The following is a 22,202-nucleotide window of genomic DNA, read 5'->3' on the forward strand; positions in this document are numbered from 1 at the left end:
ACTGCGTCTCTCTCTCTCTCTCTCTCTCTCTCTCTCTCTCTCTCTCTCTCTCTCTCTCTCTCTCTCTCTCTCCCTCTCTCTCTCTCTCTCTCTCTCTCCCTACACACGCTTCTTCTCCTCCTGTCTCCCCCTCAGTTTTTCCGGAATGATTTCACCTCATCAAGAAAGCCTAATCCTTATAACCCATCCCAATTCCCACTTCCTCCACAGCGCCTTGATTGACAGCTGAAGATACTCTCTTGTCCCGCCCCCCTTCCGTCTCCCGACCCCATTAGGCCAGACTGCAAAATGACGTCATAGCTCATCAGCACTACGCTAGAGATACAGGCTGTGTTCCAAACAGCACACTAACGCACTTAATAGTCCATCAAAACAGCAGTGGTGCGTTATTTATTTGTTTATTTCATTATGTATTTATTATCGTACTATGCGGTTGCGGATGGAAATAACAGGAGGCTTTCACTCGGAAATGATCTCAAGGCTACCATACACACTTTACCCTCTCTAACACACCTGATCAGATAATTAATAGTCCTTCCTAAAGCAGGGAATGCACTGAAGTGTCCATGTTTTATTGGTTAGTCTTGACCTCTGGGTGTTACACAGCCATCATAAATAATTAGTCATGGGAAAAAGAATGGACACCTTCCTTCAGGTCTGTTTTTCTTTATCAGGGTCTAAATAACAACTGGGTGGTCCTCACCAACCTGTACAAAACAGACAAATAACCTCAGCTGACAAAAACAAAATCAGAGTTGAATGAATGAATGAATGTCTGATGAAGAAATGAATATGCAGTCGTTTTCCCCCTAAACATAAAACAATATCCAGGAAAGCAGGTGGGAAAAAAATAAGTACACCCTTCCTATTGCCACAATCATTAAGAGAGTAATTATCAGACTAATGAAGGCTACTAATGAAGATTAGTTGATCACGAAGAAGTGTAGCTACCTGTATAAAAGCTAAACTTTTTTTATAGCTGATGTTCTGGAGCACACAGGTGTGTGTGTGTGTGTGTGACCTCAGGGAAGCAGGTGTTGCTGGTCTTCAATCTGGCAAGGGATATAAGACCATCTCCAAACAATTTACAATCCACTATTCTACAGTGAGAAGGATTGTTTACAAATGTAGAGCTTTTAAGTTGCTAATGTTCCAAGGAGTGAGAATCCTAGCAAAATCAGTTCAAGGTCAGAGCATTTAATGTTCAGAAATGTAAAGAAACACCCAAGAGCTATGTCATGTGACCAACCAATAAAGGTCTGGAGCAATATCCTTTCAATTGATGAGACCAAGATGGAAATGTTTGGCATCGTGTACAGAACCAAACACATTGTATCACCACACATACCTCATAACAACTCTCATGATGAATGGCCAAGTCAAAGTTCACACCTTGAGATGCTGTGGCAGGAGCTTAGGGGAGCTGTACATGTACAATTCCCCTCAATCATCAATTAACTGAAGTAAATTGTAATGAATAGTGGGCTAAAATTGATCTAAAATGTCATGAGACTGACAAACTCCTACATTTACTTCAAGTTATAGTTGCAAAAGGTTAATAATTCTGTATGTGAATATTATAAATTACTTTACACTATGCACTAACCAGACATAATAATATGACCACCTGCCTAATATTGTGTTTTTCCCCCTTTTGCTGCCAAAACAGCCCTGACCCTTCAAGGCATGGACCCAACTAGATCCCTGAAGGTGTGCTGTGGTATCTGTCACCAAGATGTTAGCAGCAGATCCTTTAAGTCCTGTATGTTGTGAGATGGGACTTCCATGGATCGGACTTGTTTCTCCAGCACATCCCACAGATGCTTGATTGGATTATCCTGCTGAAAGAGGCCATCAGCCATCAGGGAATACCATTTCCATGAAAGAGTGTACATGGTCTGCAGCAATGCTTAGGTAGGTGGTACGTGTCAAAGTAACATCCACATGGATGGCAGGACCCAAGGATTCCCAGCAGAACATTGCCCAAAGTGCATCCTGGTGCCATGTGTTCCTCTGGTAAGCGATGTACCCCGGTCATCCATGTGATGTAAAATTTGATTCATCAGACCAGGCCACCTTCTTCCATTGCTTTTGATAGATACCGACCACTGCAGATGGGGAACACCCCACAAGAGCTGTAGTTTTGGAGATGCTCTGATCCAGTCGTCTAGCCATCACAATTTGGCCCTTGTCAAACTCGCTCAAATCCTTGCGCTTACCCATTTTTTCTGCTTCTAACACATCAACTTTGAGGACAAAGTTAACTTGCTGCCTAATATATCCCACCCACTAACAGGTGCCATGATGAGGAGATAATCAGTGTCATTCACTTCAATGGTCACTGCTCTTAATGTTATACCTGATCAGTGTATATTACAGAATCATATTTTGCACTTATTTTTGTACATATTGAAATCTTATGTTTTTTTTTTATTGCACCTGAGTTTATTTGTTTGCTTATAGAGGTTGGTGAGGACCAGACAGTTGTTATAAAGGAGGGTGTTCTTTCATTTTGACTATAAATATAATCTATGTTGTTAGTGAACAAAAACAACACATACCACAGATGTCTGATTTTGATCAAATCCAGCATTTTTAATAACCATTGCAAAAAGAAATGGCTCATTTAAAATCATTTGTTTTTTTCGTACATTTGGTAACAGTAAGGCAAAATTAGTTAACTGAACCAACATCAGTGAAATGTTGAACAAGTATAAATACTAAAATCCCCAAAAGCTACAGTGAAGTCACTGCTTTTTGTGTCAGCAGTGAGAGCAGAATAAATTCCCCTCACTGTAGTTTAGTCAATATGGCGCCAAGTGATTAAGATTTTAAGTATTACAAAAATGATCATTTTGGCAAGTAGTGTGAATAATTTGATAGGATTTCCTGCGTGTGTTTAAATTGGTTTTTTTTTGCTCATGTTCCAGTTTACACAAAGACCGGGACAAACAAGTTTGTGAGAAAGAGTGAAAAAGTTGACAAAAGTCATCACATTCATTGTTGTGGACTTACATTTGTTTGAAAAAGCTACAAAATTACAAAATCATCAACCCATTCTAAAATTGCTAAAAATATTGTGAAAAATCTGTTAAATTAGAAATGAAACAATAATACTCATTTACACGGAAAGGCATATCCAAGTTTCACTGCACATTCTGTGTTTTATATATTACAGTGTTTTGTGTAAATCTGACCAGTGGCTGAAGATTTTGGAAAATGAGTGGAAAAAAAAGGAAAAACACCAAAAAAAAACAAAAACCCAAAGTCCATAAAAGCAGACAGCCTTTAGGTCAGCTCTCAGACTGGGTTGTTTGGTTTTGCTGGAAATGACATCATCAGCGGGTGCAACCGAGATGCCCCAAACTAGAGAGCTAGGAGTGCAATACTGTGGCTGAAAAAAATCCTATACAAATGGGTATGGATATTAATTAGCCTCCACATATCTCTAATATCTCTTAACAAAAAAAAAAGCCTCCTCAAAACCTAACTACCGTTCACATTTCAGCAATATAAAAACAAAAAGACAAACAGCTCAGTTCTCCACTCAGAGAGCATTCTCTTACCCTCTTTCTCTTTAACTGAAATAATGACTCTACTTCATCAAAAAAAACAAACAAAAAAACAAAAATAACATAAGGAAACAAATGTTTGTACAGATTTATGCTTGTGTGTAAATATTTATAATATATAGTTAAAGGCCTTAAAATAGTTTCCAATCAGTCACAGTTCCCTTCAGGTAGATTACGGAGGACCAGACAAAGAAACCTGGAAAAAAAAAGAAGAGAGAAGAGATGAGTTTAGAGCGTGGTGGAAACAGATGAAAAACAGCAAGAAACACAAAGCATTTGGACGACAGGAATGACAGTTTGGTTCAGCCCCTTATTTCAACTATTTCATGGAGGTCCGACCTGCATGTTGATGGGAAACGACGATGACAAACAGCTTGTTAAAAAACACAAACTCAGACATTATGCACCCATCTGAGATTGCTTCAGTATAACTGCACATGTAGGCAATTGATCACCCCATTCATTACATCTCACATCACATTTACCCCAATATTCCTGATGTATGTTATAAATGTAAAAAGAAAGGATATTTACTCCACTGTATGAGAGACTGTATAAGTATATATACACTGTATTGGAGTTAAAATAATGTAGATTTTTGGTAGATACCTGGTGACCCCAAGCTATGCATATTGATCCACATAAATTATCCATTTAATCTCTCTCTTCAGTCTCTCTTCCCTCCATCACAGGCATTTACACCACACGATGCATCTGCAAAGCCATTCAGCAATGTGGATGACGCAAACTCTTCACCCTCCTGCCAGCTTTATAAAAGGTACTGAAACATTTGTGGCTTCACAACCAGAATGTCTAACAATTTCTTCACCCAGACATCAGACTCTTTAACTGCAGAGATTGGACTGACAACACACACTCGTACTCTCTACGTGCCCATTAGACATTAATTTTAATGCTGATAACTCTCCCTGATGTTTACATCCTTGCCATTTTTACATGCATTGATCTCACTATAGAACTGTGTACTGTTCAGTGCTACTCTGTGAACACTATTGCTGTGCTGGACTGTATTGTATTGTCTGTCTCACACAGTCTTCAGTCTTGCTGTGTTTGCACACATCCGCACACATACGTTTTATGTAGTATTGTGTAGTATACTTCTATCCTCTAGTTCTATGTTGTCTCCTCTGGGTGCCAGGGTGCTAGAGCAACACTTTCATTGCACTGTCTACTGCACCAGTTGACTTTTTAGAAATTCCTGAAGGAAACTCTTTTATATACTTTGGTTTTGTTTTGTTTCCTTTATAAAAAAAAAAAAAAAAAAAAAAAAAAAAAATTATATATATATATATATATATATATATATATATATATATATATATATATATATATATATATATATAATTCCAAATTATTTAACATTTATTATTATTATAATTTATTTATGTTCTCTGGTGGTCCAGTGGCAGGATCCCGTGCTCTCATTGCTGTGTCCCGGATTCAATTCCCGGGTAGGAAACCAACCCAGCCACTTGGGGATTAACTCTCAGTGCCAGTCCCAAGCCTGGATAAAATGGGAGGGTTGAGTTAGGAGGGGCATCCGGTGTAAAAACCTGTGCCAAATCAAATATTTGGAGCAAATGATCTGCTGTGGCAACACCAAACAGGGAGCAGCCGAAAGAATTATCGCTATTATTATTATTTGGTTATAATGAAAATTCCCAATTAGAAATGTAATGTGTCATAAAATGTAGTAGAACTTAAAAAAGGGACGAGAAGCTTCACAGTAAACGTTAAAAATAAAACATGCAGCCGATTTAGTTAAGCATGTTTCCATCCAAAGTCAGCTGTACAAGCAAAGTGGTTTTGAGGCTGGTCTGAGATGAAACCAGTTGATATCATGGCATTAACTTCATGTAGCTCCAAGGTTGCAAGAGTATAGATGAGCTCGTCTTCCTTAAGCTTCCTCGCTTCATTGCTGCCATAGCAACACCTAGCATTGCTGACAGACATGTCCACTTTTACTGTTCTCACGTTTATTATTGAAGTAAACCGTGGTTGCCTGTTGGATTCTTCTTCGGGTCTGAAAGGAGCGTACATAAATTTATGACAGACATTCGTCCGTTTCATCCCAGATGTGTCTGTATGAGATCCAGTCAGGGCATGTCTCTAATCTAAGTGAATTAAGTGAAACAATTAAACAACTATTACTTTGTGTTAAATTGTCACCCTGATTGATCAAAAAAGAAGAATTATACTTATAATAAGTTATAATTATAATTTGCGGAGCATGGTGGTTTAGTAGGTAGCACGTTTGCATTGAAACTCTAGGACTCCGGTTTCGATTCCTGTCTCCGCCCTGTATATGTGAAGCATCTATGTTCTTTCCATGATTAGGGTGTTTCGTCTGGGTTCACTGGTTTCATCCCCAATCCAAATATGTGTGTTGTAGGCATGTGTGTGTGTGATGGTGCCCTGTGATGTTCAGGGTGTCCTCATGCCTTGTGCTCAGAATCTTTGGTAGACTCCAGGCTCCCCACAACCCTGTGTAGGATAAGCAGTAGGAAAAATGGATGGAAAAGGATGCAGTATCCTCCTGTCCCTACAATGGTACAATTGTTCGATTGCAATTTATGTGCTCCTTCGATGTCAGAGTTGTGGTTACCACGAAAGAGCATCAAGATTTCTCAAACCTTCTCTTCCATTCCCTTCGATCCGAGTCTCCGTTTTTCCTCTTTTCATAGCCTACGAAGGCTTTTCCGTACAACTGCGCTTCAAGGCCACTATGTTAGGATTTGAAGAATAAAGTGCTAGTATTAAGCTGTCAGTATGAAAAGGTGACAGATGTGACAGGGTTGAGAAGAGAGTAGCAGTTCACTACACACTTTAAAACATCTCCATCTCAGCTAAAGGCACCCTGCCATTTCACCGCGTTTCCTCTTTTGTATAACATTATACAAGAATAGTATAATAGTATAATGTCAACAAATCTTCCACGGTCTTCAGGCTGATGCGAGATGACAAGCTGTAGTTTTCTTTTTGAACATACGCCCACAACGCTAACCTTTTTCTTACATTACAGGTTTTGCTTTTTATTTTCAAAATCTTTTTTTTTTTTTTTAAATCACCCTACAATACCAGGGTACCTTCAGCTGGTGGTATGCTTCAAATGATGAAATAACTGAACACAATGGGGCACTACAGAACACTTTGAAATACCTTAGGCATGTTTTTTAACGACTTAGCATGTTACTGACATACGTGGATGTAACCAGAGTGGATGTATGACATTGCAGTGTTGGGCAGGTCTGATGTTCAATCTTTTGCCTAGAATTTTTCCACTGCTGCAATAGTAAAGGTCTGTTCAACAGTTTAATAAAAGCATACACACTCTGAAACGTGAACATTACTGGTTGAATATACAGTGCTGTGAATCATATCTGGCTATTTCTACCTCTAATCATACACTAAAAGAAAATACAGGGTACTTTTTTCAATAAATAAATAAAAAATCTCTCCCAGTTAGGGCCATAACTAGGGGCCAAAAAAAATCTGTCACAGTTAGGGACATTTGCTAGGGGCAGTGGTGGTTCAAGTGGCTCTGGGTTGTTGATCAGAGGATTGGGGTTCAAGCCCCAACACCACCACGCTCCACTGTTGGGCAACTGAGCAAGGCCCTTAACCCTCCCTGCTCCAGGGGCACTGTATCATAGCTGCCCCTGCGCTCTGACCCCAATTTCCTCAGCTAGGATACGCAAAGAAAAGAATTGTGCGCTGTAATGTATGCGTGGCAATCATAATAAAGGCTTCTAAATAATTAGGTCAAGGCTGACCACTACTCTTATCTAGCTTTAGGTATAGCTTTGGAAAAGTATTGTGAGATGCTTCCCATTTTGGAATAGGATATTTTGTGCTAAACATGGCTCTGTGATGCACATTAGACGTGGCTAAAGCTGCAGTATAAAGCATATGGAACTGGCAGACCTAGCTACACTATATGACCAAAAGTATGGGGATGACAGAGTATTGCAGATGCAGTTCTCTAACCATATGGGTGTTAATATTCAGTTGTTCCCTCTTTGCTGTTATTGTAAGCTCCACTCTTCTGACAAGGCTTTCCACTAGGTTCTGGAGTGTATCTGTGGGTATTTGTGATCATTCAGCCACAAGGGGCTGATGCCAGGTGAGAAGGCGTGGTGTGCACCCATGAAAATGTAATAGCCAAAGCCTACATACACAGTACTCTTATTTCTGATGATATTTAAAATGGAAGCTTGTTTTAGAAGCTTAGGGAAACTACCCAATAATGTTTAAATATTATAAAAGATTAAAATTGTATTTATGCTTTTAGGCTAGAAATATGTGTATAGGATTCAAAGAAACCATTGTAGCATGGTGGCTGTTGGTTTATTCATCAAAGTGGAACTCGATGGCAATAATGGTGACAGGGATGCCTCCACCATCTCCAAGTCTAGTCCTTCTTTTTACCTGTCCGTATGCCTCAAATACCCTTAAAATACTTTATACAGGAAGAAGCTTTTTAAAAAAAAACTAATTTGAGAGATTTGACCTTGCTGTGACCGTGACACTGTTTGGATCAAGTGTAAAATGTAAGATCATCTGCTGCTTACAATCATAATTCCATATTAATCCTACAAACATTCAGCTACTGGTTCTTGAGATATCACACCAACAATATGGACACACTATAAACCTACAGAATGGAAAGGATAAAAAGGTGAAAAGAGAAGAAAATAAATATCTGAACTTTACCCATTTCTCTCTAGTCCTCTTTTTTGTCTGTCTTTGCTTTCCTAGGCACCAGTGCCTTACGGAGGAACGGTAGGATAAGGTAGGCAATGATGAAAAATAGGTGACCACAAAAATACACAGATGAATAAACCTGAAAAAGAAAATGGCTTGTAAATAAAATCAACCGACAATACAAAAAAAAAGGAAACATAAAGTGGTATATATGAGCAATACAGTGCGTTTCCAGCAGTGCACCATTTACTATCAAACCTGATATACCTCAGCTAATTATTCGTAGCTTCATAAACATAATCTGATGAGAGGAAGAGCAAGAAACCCAGACTGTACAGAGTAACTATAATGCAATATTTTGGTAATACTGTGAAAGGTAAATAACTTGCATAATAATTAGAAATATTACCTGTAGACGAACCTCATAAAACTCTGGGATTATTTAATTATTCACCTTAAAACATATTACACTATACCTATTGTAAATGCTATAGTAAATAGAGTGACACTAATAGGAAATATGTGAAGCTCTCAGAGTAACACGTGTACACTTGAGGTTACATACATCTTGCTTAATCTGTAAAATGTTAATAATTAAAAAAATGAGGGATCATAAAAATAATTTTAGTTTATTTGGCTCTGCCCTGAATAAGCTATTTCTCATAAAACAGATGTTTACATATAGTCCACAAGACACAATAATAACTAAATTTACACAAATGAACCCACTCTAAAGAATTACACATGCTTCATTCTTAACACTGAATGTTGTTACCTGGAAGATCTTTTTATGTTCATTGTTTATGAGCCCTGAGTTTGTCCTGAGCAATTAAACTGTCCACTGTTCTTAAAACAAATCCTCCAGCTCCTGTACATTCTTTAGTTACCGGCATACATGGTGTTATTTGTTATGAAGTTCGTTATAAAATCATTTATTCTTCTGCATATTTGGTCCCTTTTCAGCAGAGGCTATATAATGGTGAGATCTTTTCACACCAAGGACAGCTAAGGGACTTCTATAAATAACTATTACAAAAGATGTAAATATTCATTGATTCTCAAGAAGGCAACGTGATGCATTAAAAAGCAGGGGGTGTAAAATTTTGAACTGGGCGATTGGTGCAAATTGTAATGAATTACATTTTCTTCTGGGAAACATGCATCTTATGTAGGTTGATTTAATAATTAATAAATGGAAAAAAATCTGGTCTTTAAACAATCTAATAACAATTTACACTGATCATCCTGTTCAAAAGTTTGCACCCCCCTGGCTCTTAATGTATAAACATAAACATTCATTCATAGATCCTCCAGGTAACAGCACATAGTATTAATCAGAATCAGGTATGTGTAAACTTTTGAACTGGTTCATCTGGGAAAATTCACTTACCTTTATGTCTTGTGTACTATATACAGTATGTAAACATTATGCGAAATAGCTTATGCAGGGCAGGATTTTTATGATCCCTATTTTTTTTAATTATTCATATTTTGCAGATTCTGCGAGGCTTATGTAAACTTATGACCCCAACTGTAAATAAATAAATAAATAAACACAAATGTTTCACTTCAATGGTTGCATCAAAGCACATAAACCTATTTATACATTCATTTTACAGAGAGAGAGAGAGAGAAAGAAAGAAGCCGAGTGTCATTCAAGCTCAAATTCAAGACATTCAAATGTCTTTCAGATAGATAGATAGATAGATAGATAGATAGATAGATAGATAGATAGATAGATAGATAGATAGATAGATAGAAGGCCAGGGCACTGCCTCAGGTCTTCACCCACCTTCAGCCACTTATCGTAAGTGAAGAGGCAGAATGCTACTAGTGGGTAGCCCATGAAGAGCCAGTGGATAAACTGCTGTACTATATATAAAAGGGGATACAGAGGGCTGTTTGCGAGGGCCATCAACTTGGGGCTGTCCTTCACGATCGCCTGAGCCTGAGGGAACACAATCATGCGGCAATGTTAACACGCCCTACAGGAGACAGTTCTTAATCAGTGTGCTTGTCTGCATGAACCACAATATACAATTAACTCAGAGGAAAAAAACAGACGTGTACAGACTTTCAGACACCTAAAATTAGAGATAATAGTTACACTTAAAATAATGCTTATTCAGTGCCTAAATAAACACCTTTAACAACCCTAATCAGTTGATCTTAATAAATCTTAACTTCCCTCTTACACACAGTTCACGAAGAGCTTTTAATACTTAATATGTTGATCCAACGTAGGTAAGAATGTTGGTGAGATCTTAATATCCTTCTTCCTGTTTGTTTAACTGCATATCTGATTTGTAACTGCAGCAATGGGTTCAAATTTTATCAGCCACTTTTTTCTTTTACTGAGCTGGGTTACCTGCTTCTCCACATTGACGATGATGAACTCCAAGGAGAAGCAGAGCAGGTAACCAGAGTGCAGGCCATGCCAGATCGCCAGGAAAAACAGTGTGGCCATCTGTGATGCCATCTTATTCCCCAAAAACTTTAGTCTTTTAAAAATGTGCCTGTACAGTAATGTAACGACACAGAGACAAAGATTAGAGGCCAGCGGCAAAGAGACCAAATATACTCTACACAACGGCCTTTAAATTATTACACTCTATTGTTTTGTTACAGGAAGTCATGTATACCTGGCCACCCAGGCGTTGGTGTTAATGTTAAAGGAGTTGATGGTGCCGGTAAAAAGCGGCGTGGTCTCATATATCCATACTCTCATATTAGCACAGGCATCCCACTTGGGCTGCCCATCCTCACCATGACCGTTGTAGCCGAGCCCTGAGAGGATACACACTCCCTCCTGCATTGAACAAGTACAAAAGCAAGAAAGCACAGTTAAACCAGTTCCAGTGGAATGTAAAACTGAACTATTATATTATAACTCAGCTATTACTGAAAACAAAACAAAAAAACCCCTCAAAATGGTGCCTACAATAAAGTCTTCTTTCTTTAATATCAAAGAAAGTCATACTTTTAAATTAATCAGACTTTATGACACAATTTGCTGAATCATAGCATCTGTGTATGCTAGATTTTTTTTGCCACTTCATTACTGGCACTAGTTTTCCACATTATTATCATATCTAAAGGTACACCGTTGTAAACAAAAACACTGTTCTCAAGAAACTTTATTTTTTAACTATAGAATCCATTCTTAGCACAGCTATTAGATGCTAACTGATATGCTAGCTCTGATATGATTACAGTGTTTCTACCTGGCTGACAAGAGCACTTGTATATATATATTCAATATTCACTACAACGACTAAAAATATTCATTACAACACTGTTAAATATAAATAAGGAATGTCTTTCAAAGGTTCTCTAAGCTGTTCTGTGAAATCCTCTAAAAGAGTTATTAGCATTTTATGCTAGCTAACTCAGCAGGAGTGACTGAACAAAGAGCTAGAGTGTTTGAATTTTTAACGTAAATGCCCTGACCTGAGAGAAAAACAAAAGATTAAACTAGACAATAACAGTAAGATGAGGGAGAGTTTTTGAGCTACTGCAAACATGCTGTACGTCTTGTATTCAGTGTTGAGCTGCAATGAAGCAAATCTCAAAACTATTTATGAAGGAAGTGTGTATTGTCACAGCTTTTAGCAATATACTAGTCTGTATGGTGATTTATTATCTTCAGTTATTAGCAGGCCAGCTAACATTTACGAGCTATAAAGCTGCTGTTAGTTAGCTTTAGCTAATATTTTCACAATTTCCTTTATTCCTTAGTGGAAGGGGAAATAATTTACCACAAATCTACTGAACTTCGACTTCAACTTTCACCAGAATATTCATTTAGATGAAGGGTTGCACTTTTACATGAGTCAAGAATGTCAAGTGAATATTATGGCAAATCTGGCCACCAGACAAACAAGTTCTTCCTCCCAAACAGCTTTTCTAAAGTAATAAACACAAAAAGCCTCTGTTTGTATGTGCTCGTTATAGACTTACAGTTATTAGCCAGCAGGTCACATATTTGTACAGGTTTACTTTAGCCCACAGCAGGATATACACACACCTGTACCAAAATGGCTGAGCCTGGACAAAAAACAGTTACAGATATTAAACAGTTATTATTTATAACAGAACAATATGAAAAAAACAATAGTGCTCATATATGAGTATAAGGATATGAAACAAATAATAAAAGATAATATTGCAAATAATTTCACCATTTAAAAAAACTGACCTCAAATTCATCTGTAAGGAAATAGCTGTCTGGGTAATAGGGCTGAAATATTGTGAAGATAAGCAGGAAGAAGGAACCCAAACAAAAGCGCTTTAATGCAGGGACCGTACTAGGTGAGGGTGAGAGAAAGAGAGAGAGAGCAGGAGACAGAGAGAGAGAGAGAGAGAGAGAGAGAGAGAGAGAAAGATCAGAGAGAGAGCGAGAGAGAGAGAGCAAGAAATCTTTCAGCACTGCAGTTCACAAGAACCATTTCATTACTGCTGACTGCATATGAAGAGAGCTCACCTGTTAGGCACCTGGCCGGGACAGTCGGTCATTTCTCGGGAAACCAGGTGCAAGTAGTTGCGCAGTGTGAACTGAGGTCCTACCAAAAAACCACCGTAGAAATATGAGAATCCGCAAACCTCCAAGAGAGACGGGGTGTTTGGAAGTGCAGAGTTCTTCTGCTCCGTGCTCAACCGAGACTAATGCACAGGACAGGAAGAAAGAGACATAAAAAAAGACAAGTTATAACCTTCACATCAATTTAAAGTAAATGTGGTATTTATCAAACAACAAGCAAAGGCATTTGACTAAGATGGTCATCTGTCACTTAAGTTGTTCACACTGTCCAAAAAGACAGTGAATATGGAATGTGCCTTATTTTTCTAATTTAAAATAGTTAAAAATGTTTTAGTCCTGCATTTAGGTTACAGTATACTGACACAACAGATACATAAGCACAGCTCTAAAGGCACAAACATGATCAGTAACCTCATCTTAGCAAGTCAATAGCTTGAATATATTCAGAATTATCTAGAATTTCATGTTATAATATTAAAATGATAAGATTACTATTATTAAAAGATAACAATAATCCAAATATAAGATCCCCCTTTTGCTGCCAAAACAGCCCTGACCCATCATGCACTGTGTATTCTGACACCTTTCTATCAGAACCAGCATTAACTTCTTCAGCACAGCAATTTGAGCAACAGTAGCTCATCTGTTGGATCGGATCACACAGGCCAGGCTTCACTCCCCACGTGCATCAGTGAGCCTTGGCCGCCCATGACCCTGTGTCCGGTTCACCACTGTTCCTTCCTTGGACCACTTTTAAAAGATACTGAGCACTGCAGACCGGGAACGCCCCACAAGAGCTGCAGTTTGGAGATGCTCTGATCCAGTCGTCTAGCCATCACAATTTGGTCCTTCAAATCCTTACGCTTGTCCATTTTTCCTGCTTCTAACACTTCAACTTTGAGGACAAAATGTTCACTTGCTGCCTAATATATCCCACCCACTAACAGGGGCCATGATGAGGAGATAATCAGTGTTATTCACTTCATCTCTCAGTGCTCATAACGTTATGCCTGATCAGTGTATACAGTATATAGAAATTTACACAGCATTATAGGTCTATGTCTGGAGAACAGGCGTTAAAATATTAAAGATACCAAATTATAAAAGAAAATGGTAATCCATTGTATATAAATAGAAGTGATACTCTAATTTAAATCCAAGTTCAACTAGGTTTATAACTAGGTTAATTTTGAAGGACCAGATATTCAGCATTCTAAAATAACACATTGATTCTCTTATTTAGTTAGACAACAGTTAAAACATGAAACCATAAATCATGAATCAATCAACTCACTGGATCTTTTCCTCCATCATAGTAATCAAATGACAAACCTGCAAAGAGAAAAAGACACCTTCATATCATTTGGGATTCGGTGTGATGAAGGAAGCAAGGAAAGTGCCTTTGACAGTTTATCTAATATTTAGTAACTTGTTAAACATTTGGCTTTTCATGATAAATGGTTCCAAAGCATTTAACGCTGACACTCTGAATAAACATTATATTCAGTGTAAAAGAATGGAATGTACCAATGAGTTTGAGGGTGAGGACACAGTGGGGCATGGTCCACTTGATATCATACTCTTCTGTAGCTGTGTAGTAATAACCAATCAAGAGGTATGTCTGAGAAAGAGAGAGAGAGAGAGAGAGAGAGAGAGAGAGTCACTTGTTAAGTCACTTGTTAATATTGTTAAGGCAAAGACATTTGTAAACTTTGTTATTTTGCTACATGTTTCAAGACAAATTAAAATGGCATAATTTCAAAAGCAACCTTAGGCGGAAAATTATTTTGCAATACTGCAATGCAATAGATCTAGGTTCTTCTGTTTACAATTTTTCACTTAGTTGCACCCACAACTGCCCTTTTTTTTTGACCGCTAACTCTTGTGCCGTGTGTAACACAAACAGAGGTGTCGGAGGATGTTTACCCTCGCAGAATGCATGAGACTCCATGCTATTACAGGGTTGAGAGGGAAAAAAAAAAAATCAGTCGTCCACATTGTACTCCTGACCGCTGTGTAAATGTGTAAATATTAAGTGCTGCCTTACTATCATCGTATTCACAATTAAGATCATATAATGACAGGCTCTGACTTTAACTCTAACTGTCACTAGTTTTTTGTTCAGTTTGGTAGATATGAAGTCACTGACTACTATTTTAGCACTGTGCATGAACAGCATTCATTTTCATTTGTGAGCTGCTTTGCATAACAGTCTTATAAATAAATGCAAATGTAAAATGTAAAGCACGCAGGTATTTATATACGTATTTTTATACGCAAAAAATAAAAGACCATCACAACACATTGCATGTATGGCTAATATGATGCACTGTCTGCATCTCAAATAATTCCAATTCAATTATATTCAATATATTTGTTTTGTGATTTTAACAATGGACATTGTCACAAAGCAGCTTTATAGAAATATATAAATGTCACATTATTCACATTAAAATGTCTCATCATTCACATTGAAACCAGGATATACATTTTTTATTTATAAATGCATCAGTTTATCTCTAATGAGCAAGCCAGAGGTGACAGTGGTGAGGAAAAACTCTGAGATATGATGAAGAAACACTTAAGAGGAACCAGACTCTAAAGGGAACCCACCCTCATCTGGGTGACACAAGAGAGTTGGATTATAAATCGTTTCCCTTCTATAACAGTGTACTATATGATCAAAAGTGCAATTATATAGCCAGGAAACTTACACTTCTTGTTAAAACTATCCTGTAGAAGTTATTACTTAGTTACAACTAATCACTAATAGAGACATGAATGCAAAACTCCAGGGTTTCTAAATGTTCAAACATAGTTCATGTTGGCCATCCTCGACAGCAGCGCGTGGTTTCCAAGTGATGAAAACTCCAACCAGAAGTAGGCCTGTTTGAGTCTGGTTCCTCTCAAAGTTTCTTCCTCATATAATCTCACAGAGTTTTTTCTTGCCAACATCACCTCTGGCTTCCTTACTAGGGTTAGTAATGTGACATTTATATATGTCTGTAAAGCTGTTTTGTGACGATGTCCATTGTTAAAAGCGCTATACAAATAAAACTGAAATGAACTGATTTCAAGCTGTTCCTGGAAATTTGCTGTCCTACAGAATGCAGTCCCCACCCTAATCCAATACACCTACTCAAAATAATCAGTCTACTCACTTAACCAGGTCATCTATGTTGGATTAGAGCTGGAAGTCAATTCTATAGAAAAGCAGCATATATCTTCAGTACCATGTGGTCATTGCAAGACACATAGAGGAAAAATATTGTTACAAATTAAAAACCACAGTGTTGTAAAAGCCTCTCACCATTTGGAATATAAAGCTGGTCAGGACACCAGTGACGGTTCTTCCCATAAGCCTCAGCAGCAGGAACTGGATGATTATGCATAATGCAGAGTGATACACCTGACACCCTGAGAGAGATACAGAGAATAGGTGTGTTAGAGCAGTCAGGTGTGAAAGGGCAGCTACATTTAACCATCTGTGCACATGCTCACACACAAGTGTGTAAACACACACACAAACACAAAAGGCAGAAACAGGGTTTTCCATCCAGCTATAAAAGGTCTTGGAAAGATCTAATCACTCAGACATCCACAGCCAGGGTAATGGTAGCTCAATGGTTAAGTCTGATCAGAAGGTCTGGGGTTTAAGCCCCAGCACCACCAAGCTGCAATTGTTCGGGCCATGAGCAAGACTCTTAACCCTCTCTGCCTCAGGGATGTCGCATCATGGCTGACCCTGCACTCTGACCCCAGCTACACAGACAGACAGACAGACAGACAGACAGGCAGATAGAGGACCCTCATGAGCTGCATGTCAAATCAACATGTCACTGAGACTGTGACATGGATTAAATAGTTAATGATGATAAAAGAATGAATTAATAAACATAAATATAAACATAAGATTCATATATTATGCTGCTGATGCTCTTTTCTTTCCATGCACTGTTAAAGTCTAGTCACTTTTACATCATCTTTTTTTTTTCATAGAAACACATTCTCGTTCAATTTCTTTTGTCCACTTTTTATAAATTGATTTTATAACTGCAAAAACATCCGAATGAAAATGCAGCCAGACACCGTGGGGAGAAAAAGGATGGTAGACATCGACAAAAGACATTCAGCCAAATAATCAGGCAAAGAAAAGACACACCTGCTGTTAAGCCCAGGGCAGCATTAAAAAAAAAATAAAATAAGCAGAGGTTAGTCAATAATAACATCTTTTCACTGGAGCTGTAGTCAGTCTTAAGTCATGTCTCAAATCACACACTGTGCACTTGGACTATGTTCTTGAATTGTACACTATTTACCCATCAGGTGCCAGTAATTTTGTAGGATGGCATTGTCCCAAGTCAAACACATTTGGCACAGAAAGAAAAACAACATATTACTGTGTTCATGTCAACAAAAACCACAGGGACAAGTGCTGGGCCAACCTATCAAACTGCAGTGATCTATGCTGCCTCTTCACCTGCTGCGACTTAGTAAACTACGTTTGTTACCTTTGAAATGTGCATGAACTTTGAGACATAGCTTTGGCAATACCATGCCTTGCCAGCATCCTTCCTGCTTGTGGGTTTTACTGCATAGAGAGGAAATCATTACGACATTCATTCCTTCCTTTCTGACTTTTTATAAAAAGGAAACTGTCCTTCCGATTAATGAAGGGAAACAAACTTACTGCATTGGCAGACTGGGAAATAACAAAATTGAGATTAAATTAAAACCATGTTTTAACTAATGGCCTAAGGTTTGTGGACAGCTGACCAATCACACTCATATGGACTTATTAAAAAAAACCCATTCTAGATTTAGTCACCTCTTTGCTGTTATAATAACCTCTACTCTTCTAGCAAGGTTTCCCACTAGGTGCAGTCGGCATTCCAGTTCTTCCCAAAAGTGTTCAGTGGGGTTGAGGTCAATGCTTTGTGCAGGACACTCAAGTTGTTTCACAAACCATGTCATCATGGAGCTGGAGAATGTTTGGGTCTCTAAGTTCCAGTAAAGAGAAATGTATGGTCAGGTGTCCACATACATTTGGCCATACAGCTCAGTTAAAACATAGCACAGTCCCTGTTCTAAATCTCCTGCCCTTTTCCTATGCACTCCCTCATTTCTTTTCCTTTTTCTCACCAAAGTTGAACACAGCCAAGGACAGGCCTGAGACAACGTGGAATAGATGAATGACAGATGGAGACTGATGGAATAGAAACTTCCGGTACACCAGCGCAAAAGGATAACCTGTGAAGAGAGAGAGAGAGAGAGAGAGAGAGAGAATGAATATTTATTCCAGCATAAGATACAATGCAAAAAGTACTCTAGGTATAACAAAATCAGCTGCATGCTGGGAGTTGTCTGAGGCAGGCTTTGCCCAAGATGTTACATTTTTAGAACTATAATGAGAAATTACAGGCAAAATAGAGGTTAATAGATTAATCTTATTGGAAATGTTTAAATAATTAGCCTTTACACAGATTGTTATTAACATGTAATTAGCATAAATGCTAGAGTAGTCTACACTAGTCAAACAAGTGGAACAGTGAAGTAATGTTATTTTTAGCTTTTCAATGTGTGTACTTATTGCACTACCTCAACCCCTGTGTTTTTCATCTGCTGCTATATTTATATTTATTTCTATTTTGCACTACCTCAACTGCTGCTATATTGTATTTTGGACAATACATGTCAGGCCCCAAAGTTCATCATCATTTTTTTTTTTTATTATTACATTTCATTTACATTTCATTGCACGTCCTTTTTCGTCTTGTCGTTGCTTTGTTTGCACCTAGCTGCACATTTATACTTTATGTGGCTTGGACGAACTTTCAGTCCTAGCTTTGTGTCGTTCTTGTGTTTGATCTTTATGTTGTATGTTTATGTAGCACCAGGTCCTGGAGAAACGTTGTCTCGTTTCACCATGTACTGCGTCAGCTATATGTGGTTGAAATGACAATAAAGCTTCTTGAATCTTGAATCTTGAGTTGAGGAGCAAATCGAGAAAAGCAAGTCAACAAATAAAAAAATTCTTAGGATTTCCATCTAAAAGATCATTTATCTACAGTCCAATCCGGCACACTAAGAAGTACGGGGCAATCTGTACTTCTTAGACAGCAAATCGTGCATCTAATATCAGTTTTTCTTAAATGGGCTACAACAGAAAAAGTCAAACAAAAAGAAGAAAACGGAAACTTTAAAGCCCATGAATTTTTCCACAAAGTAATTTAATGTAATTAGAACTACGGAGGTTATAAAACTAATTAAAAATGCATTATGTAACCAAGTAAGATTTACTGAGCTGGAACGTGCTTTTTAATTAAATGCACCGTGTTGCTTTTAGGTTGGAATTTAACTGCAGCAAAAGCAAAGGAAACAATTGGCCAACTTGTATTTAAATATATATAATAATGCACCTTAGAGAAAAGAAAAACAAAAACTTCAACTAAAATCCATACTCAAAAACATGAGCTGAATTCTATCAGGATCTGAATAATTAACACTTTGTTGAATACATTTGGAAAGTCCCTTCCGTTCAGTTTCCAAAACAAATCTGGCCTATTAAAGTGGCTTAAAATATTATTGATGTGGCGTTCTCAGCAAACAGGACTGAGAACAGGTCTAGACATTGACTTTAACACCAAACCAATCAGACATTCAGATATAATGTCCCTGTTCAGCCAATTGGATCTAGCATTCTGAAGGTGCCTGTATCACTCCACTGCTATTGTCCACATCTAAGCAAGCATTTTTCTGTCTTGGACTTTGTACTGAAACGCTGAAGCTAACTTTCAAGGGTCTTTCGAAGATGGCCAGAGAGTGCCTGCTACAATAACGCAACTCACCATAAACTATTGATGATATCTGACAGCCCCACCCACTGCTTGATGACCAGATAAGACTATGAAATAAACCTTCCTCTATATTTCAAAACAGCTTACACCACTGACACATTCTCATGCAAAAAATATTCTTCTGCATAAAGAGTTATTCGCCTTTTAGCTTGACAGTGAAACTATTTGAAGTCCTGGTGGGATTTGTGTGTTAAGTCGTGTTGTTGAAGAACGCAGTTACACTGCTAATCAATTCTGATCATAGTTCTGGCTGAACCAAACACCTCACATCTTCACTGCAAACCAGATGTACTGCTACTTTGACAAGTGCTTTTAAATGTCATCCATATTCGATATGCTCTATTTTATACAGTAGTACTTCACAGAGAGTGCTTCAGGATGTGTCTGTATAGCACTAGACATAATGGAAGCTTTACCAGTATGTCCATTTGGATGGGATTTATTTTACCTGGAGCGATTGCTACAATCTTTTCACTAGGTAGAGACAGTGTAAGCTTTCCAGAAGTGGCAGCCATTGTGCAAAAGTTATTCACATAACCAAATGACTAAATTTCAGAGACACCTCTTCATGTAAAACTAATCCTCTCTGAATACAGCTTTAGATGGCTAAATATTCCTGTATGGAGTGATGATCTGATTTTGGAGTCGCTTCAGGGTGTACTGAGCCAATTTATAAATTATAACCTCAGAGCAATTTTGTGGAAATGATTCGAAGACTAGCAAGTCTGAAAATATTTAAGTTAGCATGAGGCGGTAAAACAGCCTTGGGCGAGGTAGAACATGACTTCTTTTTACTTCTGGTGAAACCACAAAACTAAAGTCATAGCCCTGTTAGGGGAAAAAGTGTCTTCATTATGATTGTTAGAAGTCAGTGAAGTCACATGATGTGAAACTGAACCATGGGGTGGATGTTGAAAGGACAGCATAACAGAAAGTCTGCTGGGAAAGCTGAAGGTTCATTTCATTACAACTGCAAAGACACCCCAGTGACCCCAACAGCTCTGGCTACACCCCTGATCCTCGCTCTGTATATTCCACACATCTTCCAATAAAAACTAAAAACAAACTAATCCACAGAAAACATTCATTGCATTGCTTTTAAATGTAGCCCGCGTCAGGTGTTTGACAACGTGCCATGATACAGATTTATGAGTCAACAAGTGACCTTGTGTGAAGAACACCATTCAGCTGTTTCCAGCCAGCAAAGGCCAAATGCTTTTTTACACAAAAACAAACTTTTGTATTAGAGAACATTTATAGAACAAAATCAAGCATTTATTGTATATGCATATTTTTGCATTTAATAACTGGGCTTTAACACAGACTTTAACTTACCTGTGAAACACAGTTAGAAGTGTTGAGAGTAACAAGTTCACAATAGTGTAAGAATATGTGATCTTTTTACAATATTGGTCATATAGTATGAAAGCCATAGGTCCTCTTGCCTACACATGGTGTGCTATTTTGATCTCATTCATCAGCATGCATGGCCATGTGTCAGGCCAAAGTCTACACGTTTACTCATCTCTTATAGTATCTCCTGTCACTCTGTCCAAAGTGTGACTCGTACCCCCCCCCCGAGATACAGCTCTACTTTAATCAATTCAGTAATCGAAATAAAGTTGTCAGAAAGGGGAAGAGTGATATGAAGCCATTCAGAACTAAAGTGTCAGACTCCCCCATGCAGCAACTGAGTGAGTGACTTGCTGGGAAACATTGAGCCTTCTCGACCTCCACGTGTTGCAGCAGTGCCTTTCATTATTACCTGCTGTACTGGGAACTAATAAGCGCTCCCAGAATAACCAGCTCTCTGATCTGACACAGGATTTAAACTCAGCTCACGAAGTTACACTGAAACCCAAAGCTGCGGTCAGATCATTTACATAAAACGGAGCATGTAGACAGTTTGACACGCGAATAGTTGAACTGTGCTTACCTGTTAAAATAGAAAGCATTAGTCGAACTGCCGGTTCAGGCGAGCCTAAATATTCCGCCAGGTTCTCCATCAAGGAAGCCGCCATGTTTCGTGTGGGCGGAAGTGGCGCTGACTGGAGTTTCCGTGATTATGTGCGGCAGCTCGGGAGCTCTCCGCTCTCCGCTCTCACTCTCTCTCTCTCTCTCTCTCTCTCACTCACTCACACACACACACACACACACGAGCACAAACACTCACACAAAAACAACCAGAGGTCTCCTGATCCAGCTGCTGTTATAGTATTTCTCTTCTCTCCTCCCTTGTCTCCTCCTCTCCTCACTCTCTCCCACAGCTCTCAGCGCTTCCGCCCTTTCACAAAACCCATATACACGTTTCACACATACACTGTCTATCATTCAACACCACGAGCTGAGAAAACAGCAGTATGGAGCTTCTCAAACTTCTTATAGCCAGGGATTACTTCAGAGCGATAAATTAAATCACACGGTTTTCTCAGTAAACATTGGTTACATAAATACAATGCAAATTCTATTAAACTTTTTCTTTGGCTCATTATTGAAACAATGATTATT

The 22,202-nt window shown here is 38.3% G+C and overlaps 1 protein-coding gene across 2 annotated transcripts; it reads right to left on the bottom strand.

Moving 5' to 3' along the window:
- Nucleotides 1-2,569: 2,569 nt before the first annotated feature.
- Nucleotides 2,570-21,944, bottom strand: lpcat3 (lysophosphatidylcholine acyltransferase 3). 2 transcript variants are annotated; one of them, XM_058394714.1, is made up of 13 exons: nucleotides 21,631-21,944; nucleotides 17,980-18,087; nucleotides 16,148-16,254; nucleotides 14,365-14,458; nucleotides 14,132-14,169; nucleotides 12,781-12,959; nucleotides 12,496-12,604; nucleotides 12,258-12,344; nucleotides 10,940-11,106; nucleotides 10,666-10,813; nucleotides 10,090-10,245; nucleotides 8,307-8,436; nucleotides 2,570-3,768 (listed from the first exon to the last, which is right to left on the bottom strand). In XM_058394714.1, exons 1-12 carry the CDS (start codon nucleotides 21,713-21,715, stop codon nucleotides 8,317-8,319), a joined length of 1,398 nt encoding a protein of 465 aa, XP_058250697.1. In that variant the 5' UTR covers nucleotides 21,716-21,944; the 3' UTR covers nucleotides 2,570-3,768; nucleotides 8,307-8,316. The 2 variants fall into 2 exon arrangements, with proteins under 2 accessions (XP_058250697.1, XP_058250705.1); XM_058394722.1 differs by lacking the exons at nucleotides 17,980-18,087; nucleotides 21,631-21,944 and adding an exon at nucleotides 17,000-17,962.
- Nucleotides 21,945-22,202: the final 258 nt, after the last annotated feature.

The sequence above is a fragment of the Hemibagrus wyckioides genome, linkage group LG01 (genome assembly GCF_019097595.1).
Source record: "Hemibagrus wyckioides isolate EC202008001 linkage group LG01, SWU_Hwy_1.0, whole genome shotgun sequence".
NCBI classification, from domain to species: domain Eukaryota; kingdom Metazoa; phylum Chordata; class Actinopteri; order Siluriformes; family Bagridae; genus Hemibagrus; species Hemibagrus wyckioides.

Excerpts from the sequence above, each read along its gene's own strand:
- lpcat3 (XM_058394714.1), bottom strand. The coding sequence starts at position 21,715 with ATGGCGGCTTCCTTGATGGAGAACCTGGCGGAATATTTAGGCTCGCCT. Across the intron at positions 18,088-21,630 it reads AATGCTTTCTATTTTAACAG|GTTATCCTTTTGCGCTGGTG; the intron begins GTAAGCACAGTT and ends CTCTCTTCACAG. Across the intron at positions 14,170-14,364 it reads CCTCACCCTCAAACTCATTG|GTTTGTCATTTGATTACTAT; the intron begins GTACATTCCATT and ends TTCTCTTTGCAG.